At 35.2% G+C, this 19,259-nt stretch overlaps 2 protein-coding genes across 2 annotated transcripts; both read right to left on the reverse strand.

Moving 5' to 3' along the window:
- Positions 1–864: 864 nt before the first annotated feature.
- LOC143425957 (uncharacterized) lies at positions 865–8,239 on the reverse strand. The gene is made up of 6 exons (XM_076899052.1): positions 8,051–8,239; positions 3,474–3,731; positions 2,647–2,783; positions 1,924–2,374; positions 1,282–1,459; positions 865–1,174 (listed from the first exon to the last, which is right to left on the reverse strand). Exons 1-6 carry the CDS (start codon positions 8,081–8,083, stop codon positions 933–935), a joined length of 1,299 nt encoding a protein of 432 aa, XP_076755167.1. The 5' UTR covers positions 8,084–8,239; the 3' UTR covers positions 865–932.
- Positions 8,240–11,660: 3,421 nt separating this feature from the next.
- Positions 11,661–18,165, reverse strand: Exu (maternal protein exuperantia). The gene is made up of 6 exons (XM_076899053.1): positions 18,131–18,165; positions 13,452–13,756; positions 13,089–13,370; positions 12,781–12,973; positions 12,561–12,703; positions 11,661–12,261 (listed from the first exon to the last, which is right to left on the reverse strand). Exons 2-6 carry the CDS (start codon positions 13,737–13,739, stop codon positions 11,947–11,949), a joined length of 1,221 nt encoding a protein of 406 aa, XP_076755168.1. The 5' UTR covers positions 13,740–13,756; positions 18,131–18,165; the 3' UTR covers positions 11,661–11,946.
- Positions 18,166–19,259: the final 1,094 nt, after the last annotated feature.

Below are 19,259 nucleotides of genomic sequence, written 5' to 3' on the forward strand. Positions count from 1 at the left end.
ACTACAGGTAATAGAATAGTGGAGGTACAATTAATCTAGAATTACTTATTATTATAGATTACATACATACTGTTTCAGGTCACGTAATAGCACTGCACATTTGATAAATTTATTTCATGTTGAGATAGCGAAGATGTAGATTTGCAAGTCACAATTCGCGTATTTGACGCGAAGAATAAATGAATATTAATTTTATGTGCAACTTGTCGCGTGCAAAGTGAATGATACGTTGGGAGATAAGTAACAGTGAAAAATTTAGCGTTTGCTAAGGTTCGTAAATTGCATTTGCGATTTTTACATTGTAAATAACAGTCTCTAATATACTCATTGCAGTAAATCTATCGAGTCTTATTGGATTTATTTGTTGTTTAAAAAATACACAAGCGTATATACAAATCTATTAATTATATATATAAATACATAAATATTATATCCGAGACTTTGCGTTCCTACTTTAGTAATCTCTTAAAATACACGAACTCGAGTAACTACTAACATTGTATGTATCATTAGGTCGAGACATAAAAAATATTTATTTGATATTCAATTTCAATGTTTCGATTGCATCTGTATTCGTTTAAAAACATATCTATTTTGTTCTAGTATATGCTGTATAAAAACTCGGACATGGATTCAACACTATTTGATGCTGTTCAGCATTTTCCTTAAAATAGTACAGTGAAATCATATTCCCAAAAAGTATTAAGGAATAACGTCGACCGTATATATACATGTGTGTTGTTTCTTAAAAGATAAAGCATTTTTAAATCAAAAGATAGCAGTAGTTCCGTAAATGAATATTTTATGCGTTACGATCTAATTCCGATAGTATATAATTTAATACCTTCTGTATGATAACGTTTCATTCGACGAAAACAGTTGGATCATTTTGATTGAGCATAATAAAATACACACGAACAACAAACAGTTCACTATTGTACTGTGGATCGTCCGGTGTAGCCTGGAGCTGGTTCAGAATATTTTCTAGTACGATCTCGTACAAGTTCATCAATCGATTTATTTTGCGGTATAGCGGACGATAAATTGTGCAGCCGCGTTGCTAGATAGCACATAATCAAAGCTGATAATACAAGAAGTGCACCTAAACTGGTTGCAACGTAAAGGAAACTGCCGCAACTATTTTCGAGTCCAGCAGCCACTTGTTGATATAAATCTAGAAGGCACAAAGAACGAATGATTAGTGAAATTTATAATTTACATATCAAGATTGCATGCTTTTGTATTTTATATACGTATAGTTATTATTTTTTTCAGGCTCACCATCAGGCATCATCACAGTGTATTCGATATTTTCTTTAAATTTTGCGTACGCCGTTGAGTCGTTGTGTTCTTTCATTGAACGGGCAATTTTAGGGGCAAGCTCATTCGATGCTTCTTCGACAGATCTTTTCTTCTTTTTCCCGTGTCCCGATGGTTCAAAAAGATCTAGACAGAAATCCTGCAAAGTAGTTTTAGGTAAATTATTAATACTTAAAATGTTCATAAAGAACAAATATATTTTTCAAATAGTCAACATTTATATTATATAAGTTATTGATTTCGTCTACAAGCAGAATTATAATTACAGTAAGTGAAATTTCTTATTCAAACATTTGAAATTTATTATTATTATTATTATTATTATTATTACTATTATTATTATTATTATTGTTATTATATATTATTTGTTATTATTATTAACTTGGAATTACTCGTTGAATAATATCCCATGTCAGTAATCAAAACATATCGTAACGTATCGATCTTGTTTTCATGGAAAAAAATAAGGGGTTGCAAACAATGATTCGAAAAGCCGCAAGCTTGTTGAAAGTCATCGCGCGGACTTAAAGGGGAGAATGTTTTTTGTAGCCATTCGTTCAGTTGTTGACCACGAGAAGGCTCGACCGCAAATTATGTTCTTACCGGCTGGCAGTCCTGCGGTTCCATGCAGGCCTTAATCTGCGAGTGAATCCAGAGCGTTGATCGTTCCCTCATGGAGCTGAGGAGGAACGCTTCGAAATCGAGAAACACTTCGTTCTTGCGCTCTCGGTAGCGAGCCGGTTGATGAGGAATTATTGACGCGAAATCTCGATTTCTGCAGCCGTCCTTCACCAGCACGACACTTCCTGGTGCATGAGGCTGATCGGGATCGGGGCTAACGGTCACTTCCAACAGCTTAATGTAACTCCATGCGCTATCCGGACTGATTCGAGCTCTTAACTGAAGTTTCGTGCCGATGGGAACCGCTTGATCGACAGCCTGCGATCCCGATGCGTCCGATACGTTACCCGTGGCCTCGCGGTAAAGAGCTACTTCATATTCGAGACGACCTGGAGTCTCCTCAACCACTCCGGACACTCTTGCCCCGTGCGGACTGAAACAGTGGTAAAAAGTGAAATTCTCCCGTATCTCCTCCTTCGACTTCATGTAGCCAATTGTTTTGGGTATTAACTCTGTTTAAAATATTCAAACGTTGGATTACACGCGAGTTTAAATGAAGACTATATACATATAAGATTGTTATTTATTAACAATAGTGTGTAAATAAGTAGGTTTATTTGTTATTTTATGAACAACACCGAACCTGGCAAAGATTTATTCAAGTTGCAGTTTATGTCTGTTTTCATAAATGGAAGAACGACTTACAAGGCTCCAGCAAAACCGGCGGCTTTGTGTCGGAGTAATGTGGGTTCAGGTGGGCGACACATTAAAATCAATTCTTGATCGGCCAACATTACGACACCGGGAAAGGCTGGAAACCATATTCGCAGGTGGATGAAGCCCTAATAACAGTAAAGTTCCATTTATCGTATCGTTCAAAATGTTGCTTTTAAAGTAGAAAATGTATAATTTCGTAATATTTCTTTGAACAATTATAAAATTACAATTGCACGCGTGTATTTATGATAGTTGAAATGAAATGAAATAGAAAGAGATTATATGTAGTTTATAAGTACGCAATTATATCATTGAAGATAACATAGAACGATCAATGATCTTATATGTATTATCACTAGTTGATAATTCTATGGTATTGTTTGATTATTGGGAAAATTCTTTATTTACAGGTTGAGTAATTTGGTGAGCTACGAATCCGACAGAGAACTGTCCTTTTATAAATTGGTACAATTGATATCGCTTAGTCATTAATTTATCCAGACTGTTTCTGAATACCTTTTGACTATCTCTACAGTTGTTAAATATTATTTTGATTCTCGATCTCTTTATTGTAAATTAGAAAATTTAACATCTACAATCGTTACACAGCGTATACTTTGGTTATTCATCATTCTCCACGGAGTAAGAAGTAAATGGTATAAATTACGTGATCAAGAATAGCGCGAGAACTTCTTTTCATCAGATCTTGATCAATCTCGTCAATTGTCGATATATTGGCGAGATATTAAACGCGATAGAGGGTGGGATCTCGATGAACGCGGGAACCGAAATCCCGTGATCGATAGATGACTCACGTTTCTCTTCAGGATGCCGCATCTCGAGAAGTCAGTCACCTTCAGGAAGTAGTTATCTTCCTGAAGATCGTTGGGATCTGGCTTGATCTGGCAGTGAATGTCGGTGAGCGGATTGGCGGATCTGTCGTCAGCAAAGAGCGGCGCCCCTCTGAAGCCGACCGGTCTTTTGATCTTCGCCGTCAGTAGATCGGCGGCTGATCCTGCGCCGTTGCACTGAATGTCAGAGATCTCGTAATCCTGGGCAACGGTGATTGTAACCTAAAACAATACGTATCACTATTCATCTACGCAATTTTTCTCGAGTGACACTTCTGATGGTTGGTAAGTACGTATCCAGTGTACACAGTAATGTCTGTAACTGTACTGTTACAGATGGTACTTTTAGACGGCACGGTAAGTTGTTAGACGAAACAAAAGTAATTTAGTGGGTAAGCCAAATATATTTTTGATAGAAATTATTTGAACGCTTGGAAATTTTACTTGTCTGTCCTAGTAACTCCATTATTATCAATTTTCGGACAGAATGAAGAGCAAACAGAGGAAATAAAGGTTTTTAATCAATCATTTTTCGAGACAATAATATCAACGACGTCTTCTGCATTAATGCACCGATAGATAGCAAGACCTTCGATTGATTTCCTGTACATTATCTAAAGTTCGATTTCATCAGAAATTTCGAAACATTCTGTAAACCATTTATCGTTTAAATTGTTTATTAGATTATCTATCGCGTATACCATCCCATCGATGCGACATTCGAAACGATTATTCACTCAAATCTGCGTCATGTTCGATCCCGACGGAGGACACGACTCGTCCGCAAAGAAACGAAATCTAAATAATCGAAAGAATAGAATATTGTAATTCGAGCACAACTTAATGAGAAGCAGAATACGATCGTTGTGAATTTAACATATTTTCTTTTCTCGTTTCTTCTCTCGAGTATCGTTCTTTGCCTAGATCCTTTCGCGTGTTTTCGCAGAAAGCCTATAATACGGTCTCGTTGTAAAATTAATACCGACATCCAGCGCGGCAGGAGGCTTTGATATGAAATAAGGTGACCAACGCGTGAGGGGAACAGGCTTCTATAGGAGTAACGGTAGGTAAAGAAACGCTCTGGTGACTGCCCAAGCTATTCGTTATACGCGTACTAGCGAGGTTGCTCATCGTACGCTCGACCAAACGTGTAATCGCGGTACAGGTCATGGTTACTACCGACTTGCTCGAGGTAGGTCAATTGAGTTTTCCAATTCGATTATACTTTCGATTTGTTTTCCAACTGTCAGATTCTGTGACAGTACTTAACAAGTGCCATTTAATTTGATGTTCAATTCTTATTTCCGTGCAATTCTAGCCTTTTATACTTAAAATACTACTATACTTAGTAGTAAGAAGTAATGAGAAGATTGTTATCGTCTCTGATTAATCTTTTGAGAATAATACAGAATAGTAAGATTGTGTTTTATCTCGAGGATAATTTTAACGTAGAAACAAATAGGATTTATTAATTAATAAAATATCTTTCGAAATATCCCGTAAAACATTTATCGTTTAAATTGTTTACCAGATAAGCACGAGTAAAAATTAATTACTATACTGTAAGCATAAAGAGATAGGTGTCAGAAAAGATAACGTATTTTGAAAAATGAAATCTTTGAACGTTTTATCACGAATAAAATTTTTTTCTGTTAAATTGAAGTATTGCATCGCGGAAATGATAAGAACAAAATTCATAGATTGAATTTGGGATAAAAAAAGAAATGCATCTTATAGAAGTGTTTGTTTAAATATATAATATAATTTTATTTAAATAATATTCAGGTATGTACGAATCGAATGAATCATTGGTAATAAAGCTTTCGATATATCATTTGTCGCAATAGTTGTCTGTTTAACCAATTATTTCGTTAAATAACAATTAAATTTAAATGGCACGTTAACCGGAACATAATCATGATGGTGCGCATAAAATATATAGCGCAGTAGATCGTAGCTAATAATGCAATATCAATTGAGCGGAATATTCATTTATCGAGACCAACTTCTCAGTTATGTTGGTAAATGTTTATTAACGTATGCGAGAAACCGGAAACACTTTATATGTATTTATATATAATATGCACGCGAACCTTTTATAAATAAGATTATTGATTTAATTACTTTCACTGCATAACTATTAAACTGTAATTGGACTTATTTTATAAATCTCGAGCGAATACGGATATGAAATGGTTGTGGATTCTGAAATACTCTAGCAAAAGAGCAACAACAATGTTAGCATATATAATTAACGTGGTATTTAAGATATACGGAATTATAAATAATTCATAGATTCTTCTGCGTTATTACTCTATTAGCAACTATTACGTCATAAAGCTGTAAACACAGCCAGGAAACATTTAATATTTTAATATTATTATACTTCGATACTTACTGTTAAAAGTATGTCGTACTTTGAAATCCTTTTCGTCGAAACTAAATAGTTTTCTCGAATTTTCTAGTTCTAAAAAACTGTATCCTATTCACGTAATGCGAGTGGATACGAATAATCGTTCCGAGTTGCATATATTCTTTCATTTGCATTTTCATTTAATATCTTATCACATAAATAAATAGCAAAATAAATTAGGCCGTTTGTTTTCTTTTTTTCAAATCTCGGAAAGTTTATTTTATCATTTAATATGCCTTGTCAAACAGTTTAACGTAGTGTAACATTGTAATGATAGAAAAACGTACAAAACGATACCGTATACATTGAATAAAATTCAGCTTTTACTAGATCAAGTAATTATTATTAGTATTATTAAATTATGAATTTGATTTATAGGTGTATGTAATAATTCCAAGAACAATGATTATTAAGTTAAGCGGAAACGTTTGATGAATTGATCTTAGTCAAACGTCAGTTAATATGTTTGATTTTATTTTACATTATTTACAATTCTCTATAATCCTGGAAACTGTTTCTGGTAAAAGCCAGTGACTTTAACGGTATTGCGAGTGATGTAAACGATCAGAAATATAATATATGTATAAAAGATTCTGCCTTCGAGTGGATCGACGTAAATTCAGTGGAATTGGAATGTCCAACAATTAATCCCAAAACGTTGAACGGTAAAAATAAGAGGGGTCCCTGTTACTCTGTGCGCGATAGTGACGTTCGAAATATTCAATTCGCGGAGTCAATAAAAGTTTGATCGAGCGTTGTTTCAAATTGAACGGCGAGCTATGGATCGCTACCGGTTAATAGAACTTTTATCGAAACGTTAATGTTTATTTCGATCGCCCAACAAACGAACCGAATAGAGAGAGAAATTGACCCGCGCATTGCGAAATATTCAATTCACTTTAAAGCTGCGAATAGTAATAGAAATGATTATAGCGGTAATAGTAATGGCAAACTCGGCGGCCGAAATTGGAACAACGTACCGGCTGCTTTGTATTTACATCCTATAAATTGCTGCTTATCGAAGCGGGAGCAACATTTAACTCTTCCGAAAATCATGCTGTAAAATGATCATGTTTTTTTTCTGTTACTATGAATCGCAGTCCTGAAAATCATTGCTTACTCTTCCACGTGATAAATTTAAGTAAGTTGTTTCATTCACGCGCATATATTGTGTAAATCGTACGTTTGAAAAAAATATAAGGCCGTCAGAAAATTTATGAAATATTTTTTTACTAAATCGATTTGAAGATAAATGGACGAAGATGTGGTTAATGCTGCGCACCGGAAAGAGTTTACGCAAAGTGTTAGACGCGCGCGGTGCGCGCCAATTTAATTCATACACGGAAAGTTAACGGGAAGTTAAAATGCATGCATAATTATTCCTAGATAATGCATTTTTCTTTCTTTCGCTTACGATAAAACCGCGATGTTTTGGTTCTCATTGACATTTTGGGAAGTGCACGTTGACTCGCTCTTACGTATAAAATTTTAGACAAGTTAAATGTTGTTTCGGTCGTTGAAAATATCAATGTGAGAAATAATAAACGGACTTCATTTTTATTTCATATTTTTTCCATTAATTTTATACGGTTTCACATAGCTCCACAAACTTGTGCTATACACTTATTGGATTATATGAAATAAATATACGATGCACTTATTTGTTTACTTTCATTTTTTTTAATTATCAGATCGAATGTTTAGCTATACCTTTTTAGAGTTTCGATTCAAATGTTCGTCACTCTTAAAGCTATTATTTAAAAGAAAAGAGGAAATTGAAAAAGTTTGATCGAGTACCATATGCAACGAGCGCATAAGGGGATTTAAATTAACATCTCGGTGTAAAATGCGGTCTGCGGAGAGGATGCCGTAACCGCACAGAAAATCGTTATTACCTAAATTGCATACAGGGGTCGGATGGGTGAGGGGTTGATCAGAATTTATAAATATCGTCCAACAGTTTTTGATAAATTCAGTCGAAAAATCGGTTAACCATGCGTTCGTAAATTGTCTTGGTAGTATTTCGAGATGATGGCCTCGTATAAATCTTACCATGTAATTAATGAAAGGATCGTTTTCGAACTCGGGATCGATCATTTTTAACTAAATATCTGCAGCTAACACTCACCGTGCAAAATCCGGCGATCAGGACGATCCACATGATCCTCCTCGAGGCGTTTCGTTCTTGTTATTCTTATATCGTTGATTGCAACCGCGGAACACGCGAGAACACACTTCTCGGGGAAGAAGGATCGCACCAAGGGGGATACAATTTTGACAAAGATTCCCGATGGACTGAGACGCGTGTGCTACGGAAAGATTCTCCCTCCGTGGTAGATGTTCCTCCAACGGGTATCTTCTCCTGGAGGGGAGAAACGGAAACCAAGGAACCAAGGAACCAGAGAACCACCGGCTCATCCAGAGTACTGTTAATGCATGCTTGCTGCCTCCGCTAACAACCATCCTTACCTCGCGTTGTCTTCGTGGGCAGCAACGGCCTCGAGTGGACACTGCTTCGTTTCTTTGCTTGTTCCGATTTCTTTCCTTTTCAGTCCTTTTTAAATATTATAATTTTTAATTGTTTGATTCTTTAGGAGAATAAAAAGATGTGGTAGTTGTTCGCTTGGTATAGCATGTAGTAGAAATTTCCTGCCTTTAAATATACAAAGTGTTACATAGGCAATAATTGTGTTATACGATCTTTAGATTGCAATTTACCCAGGGACACGTTTTTTCTCCCCCTTAGAGGGTATTTCCGAGTTATAATTTATTTCATCGGAGTAAAATCAAATGGATCTAGTGTTATTGCGTGGAGGTTATTCAATTATAATTGGACTCTTTTAGATGGTTCGATAATATGTAGATGATAAAAATTAATTAGGGAGATGGGTGGTTTAAGAGAATTTTGCAAAATTACTAATTAATAAAGTGTTACGATATTTCATTAATCTGAGACATTTATTATTTATTACATATTCTTTCTTTAAAAATTTGACAAATTTTAACCAAAGCATTCTCTAAAATTGTTGTCTTGTACAGTTTAACAAACTGTTAACAGACGACCTTTGAATTTTCAGTTAACGAGAGAATAATAGCATAGGTACAGCACAAAAGAAATCGAAGCAATTATCTTGAATAGTGAGTGCTGCTACACCTGCATGTTTTCTCTGTTTGATTCGACCGGAAGAGGATGCAGTCGTTAAAAGTAGAATAGCAACATTTATTGCGCATGAAGTATTTTTATTGGGAATCAAAATTTCATTTCGGTTTCTTTCACTCGCTGCGGCATTCCGATCTAGGAAGCCTCAGTGAATTGGCGGAATCGCGAAACAGTACGTGATTCTGACATGCATAAAAGGCGAATTGCTTAGCCGGTTGCTGACTTTTCCGGTGCGCCGATTTTGGGTCAATGCCAGAGTATACCCGATCAGACACATTGGGATACTTTACCGCGTGCGTTTAAATGATCAATTATAAATTATTATTTATAAAATATATTTTATTAATCAGATACTGTTGATTTAGCTAATTCTACTGTTTTCGTTTAATAAATTTTATTTCATATAGAAAAGGAGAAAAGAACAAAATTGATTTATTTATTCTTAATGTAACTTTTTGGCTCTTCAACATTTCAACGAAATGTCATGACAACGAAGTGTTTTGTATTCTTACTTTTATCGTAGAATATGTTGTGTCGCCGTAGCTAACAAGTTTAATGCTCTGAATAACTCGATCCTCTTCTCTCCTCTTCTCTGAAACTGTTGCCCGAAGTAACCAAGTTTTAGTTTTCGTAGCTTTTTATTTTTCACCAAGGATCGTTGCTTTCATCAGCCGTGTCAGATGCCTGCGTAAAAAGTGAGTTGGTCGTCATTTTATCTGGCATTGGCCAAACGACTAATAGTGTCAGCGTAGCACAGTACAATGTCGCGTGCGTTCAAATGCACCTAGATTCTTCCGTTATCTCCTGTCTGTCTGCCTGTCTGGGGTCCCTAGTGAATAATCGCTAGTGATCCAAGCTTTTTCATGAAAATCGAATCGTTCCCCTGCTCTACCGGTTCTCTCCATCGTGCGCTCCCCTAACGAAGTATCCGTTTCAACGGTGGTACGCGTGTATTGTTTCTAATTACGCTTGTTACGTAGCCTCACTAGCTGGAAGTTTTAGCAATAATCGTTGACCGTTATCATTTGTTACGCTTCAAGACGAAAGATGTATCCGTTACTTGCTTACTGCAGTGTTGATGATGGAAACTGAAACTGTAAATTTCATGTTATCGACGATCCATTTTTAATTATGACTTTATGTTTTTATAGCAAATTTTTAAATTTAATAAACAAACATTCTAAGTATTAAATAAAACGAGCGATGTAAATGCTGAGTAGGAATTAGTTAAATGTTGAATAAAAATTAATTCTAATCATTGTTCATGCTTTTTTTGTGTATTTTTTAATACGTATAATTATGTTCGCAGAATAGTGGTAACTTTGTATTTCATTTATCTACCCGGCCATGAATCATAGACTCGAGACGAATGAGCGATAGCTAGTCGGAAGTCTTCGGAAGAAATTCCGCCGACGCAGAAATCCGAGACTCGTGAAAAATAGTCGATTACGGAGCAATGAAATTGCAAAAGAGCGTTTACATATCACGTTACTAAATACTCTCCACAGTAGTCTAACAAAAACTTTTTCTTCCCTTCTTGCAATTCGTCTACTGACGTTTTTAGTCTTTCAAACTTGTTACAATATCTCATTGTTAGATCATTGCCAATTCCAGCGTTTTTCTTTCCATTTCTTAAAATTTTCTTCTACGTTCCAATATTTCCCGTTTAATTCTTTATTCAAATATAGTTGTAGAAATAAATATTATTTCTTCTCTTTCCTATTGAGTGGATCATATTTCTTTCATTAATCTATTACATCTTTTTGTAAACTTCTGTCCTAACAATTACGTTTTACCCAGCTCTAAACTGATCCACGTTGATACACTTTTTTTAGCAAGTAAATACTTTAATCTTCTACGCGCTGCACCACGCTTTTCTACGCTTCAACGCGTTTGGCATGGTTTATGGGAATCCATATGCGGATACAGAGGACCACTGCATAAGTATTCACGTAATAAATTTATTTCTAACTTTTTCTTGATGGCTGTGTAGATTTTAAATATATTTCGTAACAGATAGAAGTCATGCTGAAGTTTGCTATTATTTTGCCTTTAAACGTGTCGTCGTCATCGTTGCTTTAGAATATAAAAGAATGTTGCGTGTTACATAGTTTAATTGCCAGTATATTATGCTCTACAATCCTAATAAAAAAGATATAGAGACAAGCAATAATAGAAAAATATCGTAAGGTTAATGATCGAAGTGAAAAATTATAATACCAAAGTCTTTATTTAGTTGTTCAATACAACTACATTTGACGTATAAATGCAACAAAGTGTGCACAATTCGCTCGAATTTTTTTCGTACAAATGTGTATATATATATATATATTTTTTTTTTAGATATCACTATATACTTTGTACGCAAAATTCACTAGCAATTAAGTAAAAAAGAAAAAACCTCGTATGCTAAATCTCAGAAATTATGAAAAACAAATATTTTTAGCATTTCCATGTCGGCAGTCTCTAAACAATCACTTGTTACAACAATAATCTGATTAAATAAAAATCAACAAACATAAAATTAACCGTTAAACAAAACGAATATTAAATATCTTATCATAGAAATAAAAAAATAATAATAATAGTAATAATAATAATTAATGTGTTATTTGTACATGTTTTTGTTAACTAAACTGAGTTCTGTATCCTACAAAAATATAACATATACTTTGTTATAAAGGAAATAAAAACTTAAATACAATACTGCAACAAATAACACCCTTTGTTTATCTCACTAGAATAACGTTATGATAAGAATGAACGGAATGATTATAAATTCAATTATTGATAACAAAAATATTGATCTTATAATTAGTTAAAAGGCACTGAAAGGAAGAACTGAAGATCGAACCGTACAGTTCTCATTCTTCTGCTATAACTGTACTGATCTCAGAAGATTCAGAGTTTATTTTAAGCGGTGAATTAGAGGTAGTAGTGTTCAGACTGTCGGTACCTGAATCACACTTATTATTATTTTCCTTGTCATCATTGATCTGCGATTTTTCCATTTTTATTTCATGCTTGTTTCCTGGTACTCTAAATTTCGGATTCTTAGCAGGGTCAAAATAACCCTCAACAATGATCAGCACATCTTCTATTTTTTTCTTTTCAACTGCAGGTAATTTTTCTTTGATTAACTTTTCTAAGCCTTCTTTCTTTCCGTTGTTCCAGGCTTCCTGTAATGAAAATAATTAAGTGTTTCGCGGTGTTTCGTGCAATCGAATGGAGTACAATATGCATGAATTCTTAAAACAATAGAAATTAGAAAAATACTTTAGACAGTGAAAGTTACATGTTGCAACAGGTTCAAGAGCACAAAAATACATAAAAGTAATGTAGATATGTAAAACTAGTTAATTTTTTCTTGATAAAATAGTTTTTTATTCGTAATCGTTTTAAGGACTAGCAGCGCGTTAAGACTTTACGTAGTTCTGTGAAACATTCCGCATATATGTGGTTTTTATATTGTACTGACTTGTAACTGAGCATATTCTATTCCTGCTTCAGCGAGTAACCGCCGTAAAGGATTAGCATGTTGACGTTCTCGACGATTTGCACGGAAGAGAATTCCGAAAATAGGTCTTAAACTATTTTGCCGTTCATACACTATTTTTAACTCTGAAATAATGTTGATGTATGAAATTATGGAACTTAAAAAAATATTTTTAACACAACTTGTAATTGCTTTTATATACCTGCGTACTCTTGTTCTTCTATTTCTACCGGTTGAACGAATTCCCTAATGAATTCTGCAGTTTTTTTCATAGCACTGTCACTATCACCAGTACCATTTGCTTCATTTCCTTTTGTTACTTCTAGCGAACTTAAATGTTGTACTATTTGCAATGCCAGTAATGCTCTATCTTTTGCATTATCCAATTGTTTTTCCTTAAATTAAGATAAATTTACATTAAAATTATTATAACGAACTTGTACATACATATTAACAAATAAAATTTATTGTTAAAGTACAATAATTATACATTTCACAAAGTTTCCTTACTTGGTTAAATAAAGTGCGAGATAATGTCCTAAGAGAAAATGCACGAGATGTATTTGCGCATTTCACTTCAGCAACATTAAATCCATTTGCAAATCCTTTTACAATTTGTTTAAATCTTTCCAGAAGATTATACTTTTTCAAAGATTCAAGTAACATAGCAGGTATAACTTTACGTGGTTCATGATAAACCAATACTATACCATCCGCAGCGTCCCCTCTAATAGATTCTAACCATGTTAGAAAATCTGTCAATGCATATACTTCGCTCTTTGTTTTTAACGCCTGTGGAAAATTATAGAATTATATATTTTACTACAAATAAATATGGACCCATCGACTATATAAGTGAAATCATTGCAGTACCTTATTAGTTTTATTATCTTTAAGTACACGAAATTTGCCGATAGTTACAATTTTCATATTATGTCTTTTCATGGCTGGAGGATTAAGATCCTTACAAGGCATTACATATTGAGAATAACTAGAACTAGGTGTATATCCAGCTATTTGGCATATTTCATCTATAACTTTTTTTCCTGTAGTATCCATGTCCCAACCGACTAAACGATAATTACCAGGAGCAATCCCTGCTGCTGAAGTCTTTTTTGATGGACTGCTTTTTTCATTCTCCACTGTTGCCGATGAAACCATTTTGTCAAATTAGAAAACTGCAAAAACGATACATGGAAATTTAATTAAATGAATGAATAATAATACTTTACATTGGATTAGAAATAAAAATAAAGTGAAAACACGCATGTAATGAAGTATACGCGCGCGGGCGCGTGTATACATTCTAGCGAAAAATGATATTAATGTATAAAATATATCATGTTTCTTCACTCTGAATAGAGAAAACTAATTAATTTAAACTATATATTAATCTTGGAATGTACATAAATATTCCAGTAAATGATAAACTTCTAATTTGAGTTTTCTGTTAGGAAATGTTTAGAACGATCATACAGTTTTTGTACAAGGGCGAGATATTTTGGTATGTGCGTAGAGTAGATTATACACGGTATCGGCAAGGTCGACCTTGAGATTCAATACAGTACACAAACACCTCGGAACGTAAGACTCTGGTTAAAGCACAGCTAATAATTCTGATTACGTATCTTACCTTACACTTTACAATTAACTCTCTCATTCATCTAAGAAAAATGTATGCTTTCTACCCGTGTGCAAGATTTCCCTTTACCTAATAATGTCTACACGTAACGGGGGGCACGTGCCAAGAACGGGACGGCGAAACAATTAATCAGAGACGTATCGCGTAAATTTCTTAATATCGCTGAGAAAGCATTTCGGAAGAACAGTGGTACGTTATTAACGAGGATAAACAAAACAACTAACAGCTGGTATATCTTTAGTTGCGGCAGGTATATTTCTGCTACTAATTTGTACGATTTCGTGACGTCTATGCAACAGGCTTAGATATCGGTTCGTGGCAAGTCGTGTCAGATATGTAAAACAGATATTTTCACCACACGTGGGTCGTTTGCGAGGCTCGTGCTATAACCTGATTTCGCTATTTTCGCTTCGACCAAACCCGACGTTAGATTTCGCCACGATTACTTACCAGTTAACCTGGCTTTATAGTCCTTTTTACCCGCCGTTGACTAGATCTAGCACAACAATCGTAACACTATGATACCACTGTAAATTCTTCGCGGACACTGGAAACTACTGGAACGCAACTAGATTCATTTGAACACACGTGCGAGATTGGCAGCAAACCGCCCGCTCGATAATCTGCGCGTGCGTATTAGATCCTATGATCACGTGTTTACGATCAGATCCTACGAATACTGTCAGTATTAAGCGAAAGAAGGGGGGGGGGGGGGGGGGGGGGGGGGGGAGAGAAACCGTGGCTACTTGCATTATGCGATCAAATTTTTGTTAAATATTTCTGTATGTCTCCTCACTTTTGACATTTCTGCGACAATTGGTTATTTCATGAATAAAAATGGATAAAAAATTGCAGGGAACTGTATCAACTATTCACTTGAAAGTATCTCACGCATATATTACGTCAGAAAGCGAGATTTGGAAAACAATGATCGATATCCCTTCTTTCAAAGGAGATCGAACGTGATCGAAATAAAAAATGATTATACACTACCATATTAATTGTTTGTCAACTCAGCTGATAACTAGATTCATTTATAACATTTCTCTTTATTACTCTTTATTTGAAAGACAACAGTTTTTTGGTATTGTTGGAATAAACACGGCCCGAAACAAATCGAGAACTCTATTGCACAGTATCGAGTCTTCTAAGTATTTATTATAAAAATGGCTGCACGATGTTGACCGGTCACACGTAAATGAAGTTTACGATTCCGCGTATCGATGAAATGTTGAAAACTGGTTTCTAAGTGATATTCATTAGCGTAGCGTAATTGCGAGATCGCGGTTCTTATTTACGTGGCTATTGCAACGCATCTACGTAAAGTAACATTTACACGTAGCACTCTTCTCGAAATTTTTGACGTTAGCGATAAGTTGTTGGCCTGTAGCTTATCTTTCGTTATCTGTTATTTATCCTTTTTAGAGCGGATCACACGCTTTGTGTAGCATTGATAAATTGTTTCAATTGGGTCATACGTTCGCCGCGGGTCGTTTTCTTCTCATTTATCCGTAGAATTTCTGTTGGGCAGGTTGTCGTTTCAGATTCATCAAACTCTCTCCAATTCTCAGCTGTTTAACACAAGGACAATAGAAAACCGCGTCTCGTGAAAGCCCGTATAGGTATCGCTACAATCTTGTACGATTAATATACTACTATTTTTTGTTTGTAACACGCACTTATGATGCGTATTTCTACATTGTCTGATAAAATATACATAACACTAAGTAAATGTTGTTAAGTAAAGTTTTTTTTTTTGCAATTTCAACTTGCAACATTACACGTGATCTACAGTGATGATCATCATACATAGAAGAACACAAAATACAATTTCTAATGCGTAATAACAGCTTATTGAGTACACTGACATTTTTTAGTTGTTCCTTTATTCAGAACAGCGACTTGACTTTGTAATGGTAAGGTAAAGTTAAGAAATAGTTTTTCGGGTTCAAGTTAATTTGGACACAAAGCGTTTAAACACAAATTGGTACTTATCATTCTTTACGCGCAAGTGCATCAATATTTATGTGATTAAATCTTTTTCACGATTGGCTGTCAAGAGCTATTTGTGATTGTTGTTTTCCGTCTCGCTATATAAAATATATCGCAGAATTAATAGAGTTGGTACCTATCAATTATAATCGTTAATTCGGAAAATATATTACAGTTTAACATATACGTGTATTTACACGTATCTATTGAAATTTAATCCTATCATCAGTGCCATGTTAATTAAAAGCATATAATTTCTTGTAAACGTCAATGCTTATTGTTTAGTGTGTTTTTACTCCATGCGATTGAAGACAACCCGTCACGATAGATGGAAATATTAATCAAAGTTGAAATTTAAATAAAAAAAAGATTCTAAAATCAAAAAACAAGTTTTGTCGTGAATTGAAAGCAATCGATTAGTTTTAACTGCGTTCAAAGCATTTCATCCAATGCTGTATATGCTTTTTACCGTAGGTGAAAAAGTACAGTTATACATAGGCACGTAAAATAGTAAAAAAATAGAAAAAAGAAAACATTAAAAGGAGCGGGAATATTTTACGTTGACTGATTGGTTAATTCGAGTTTGGTTTTTCTATTTTTCTCCATGCGAGCGAATGTTTTATATTCATTTGGCTTCACATAGCACAATGAACACCCTGTTCAAATATCACGCTTTTAAAAGTGAATTTCGAGGAAAATAAAAGAAAGGTCGAGATAGCCAAAGGTGAAAAAACAAGAAAATATTGAAACACAAATGTGGTGAAATTAATTATCGCTCTTATTTATCTCTACCTCTGTTGTGTTGAAAGAAATAGAGTATTTCATTGGAATAAAATAATAATAAAAGAAAATGAAACGTGATAAGTGTGCAAACATTTCTAATAAAATAGAAAGGTTTTTTATTCCTCAGTGATTTCAAAATCATATCGGCAAAATTGTATATTAGCGTCACCATATTTGTAGTGACGTTGAAGGCAGTTGAGAGCCCCCAATTGGGAGTTCATTAAGCTTCGAAGAAGTTACAACGTACGAATTAAAAATCTAGACGTTCGATGATAGCGGATAAAATTTGTGATTCACAAAAATGAAAGTTGAAACGATATATAAACAAATCAAAAAATAAACAAGGTTTAAAATTTATATATACGTACATATACTGATAAAAGCATATACTGACGTTTCATAGAATTAGTGTATTGATACATGTAACGACATTAAAAATAAAAATGAAATAATATCAGCAGTTAAAAATTTCTCGTTTTGAAATTTATTGATCAAGATACATACTTATGTTGTGCTGCATTTTAGCATAATTATATCATTTTACGTCTTCTTGCTGTCGAAGTATCACAAGCATATAATTCCTAGAGTTTAATTCAGTCGTCTAATTCACGTGAAGCCAAATTTCAAACCCATCAAACAAGCATGCAACGCATAGAGAAGCTCATTCATATCCGATATTAGCGGTGGTGGCTCTTGCAATCCGTTACATATTATTGCGTTAATATATGCAACTATCAATCGCGGCGTTGAAATAATTTTTAAGAGAAATTTATCGTTACTCGGTGATCTACAATCCTTTTGTTATAGAAATTACTTGCTGTTTAGTGAATTATTAGTCATTGTATCATTATATTGTAATTTTTAATACTATTATATTCGATATATATATATATATATATATATATATATATATATATATATATATATATATATATATATATAGAGAGAGAGAGAGAGAGAGAGAGAGATGTAATAGCTGGTTTATCGAATAATCTGTACGTACAGACTATTATTAGAGGAGGAACATTTAACACATCTCGGGAAGAAAATCCTTAATCACACATGCCTAAATAACGAGACGCGAAAAAGTTGGAGATCTGTGAAGATCCGTGTTTAGAATAAAGGAAAGACTTACAATGCAGAGTGATCTCGTCGTGGAGGAGGTCGTTTTTACGGTGTATCGACTGGATCGCCGATTGTTAAAAACGTTTCTTCCCTGCGGCCGCTGCGCGTACGTGACTCTCTCTTTTCCGCGATCCCAATCGTTTCTGTTCAACGTGACGTCTCCGTCGACGTCGTGAAACGCAGACAAAAGAACGGCGACTTGACGCAGAGATTCGACAGTCTATTGTCTTTACTTCGTTTCCGGCTCCCTAGCATTATCTGTATTTCTTTCCCGCGCCGTTATCCTTCGCTCCTCTTTTGTGCTCCTCACCAGTTTAGCCTAGACGGACCGACCGATTTCGGTTTTGGTCAGGTGTTCGGTTCGTTAGTCGTGCTCGCGCTCACGCTTTCGCTGATAACGACGCACCGCTGTAAGTTGCGAGATATCGTGAGATTTGCACGTACTTGCAACGTGTCTGATATACGAGCGATTTGCAGCGAACAAGTGATAAGGTTGCATTGGCAGCGCGCGGGCGACGATTTTTTAATGCACCGTCGCTCAGCCAGTACTAAATTTGATTTATGAATATGGAATAAGAAGAGAAATTTATTAAATAGCAGTATTTTAGTGGATATAAACGAGGAAGAAATACGTATTGCAGGGGTTCCAGAAACTGGGTGTCCAGGAAGTGCCATCCCCACCTCCTCGTGGTGAAACCTGGGCGTCGGGCTTGCCCGGCGGCTAACGGGACTCTGGTCTTATTGAAAAACACTGGGATTCGGAGGTTTGGTGCACCTATTAATTTGCCCAAGATAGTCCGAGACAAATTCGTAGGGCGAAATTGAATCAGGCTGAGACTGGGCAGTCTGGTTCATCTATAAATTTGACCAAACTGGTCCAGAATAAATTCAAAACGGATCAGTGTGAGCGTGCATGCACGCACGTAGTGAGTTCGCCTTCCCGATGTTCCCCGTGGATGCTCCGTCGGTTGGGACTCGTCCCTCACGGCGAAGTAACTGAAGTACTCACCCGCGAGAAAGGCGCCGCGGCACATCTGGATTTTCCATCGCCCGTTTCAGTGAGGTGGGTGTAACTGGTAGGTAGATGGTAGACTCGTCTTGCGTATACCCATCTGGGTCAGGAAGCACGTCCGATCACC

The sequence above is a fragment of the Xylocopa sonorina genome, chromosome 8, assembly GCF_050948175.1.
Source record: "Xylocopa sonorina isolate GNS202 chromosome 8, iyXylSono1_principal, whole genome shotgun sequence".
In the NCBI taxonomy this organism is placed as follows: Eukaryota; Metazoa; Arthropoda; class Insecta; order Hymenoptera; family Apidae; genus Xylocopa; species Xylocopa sonorina.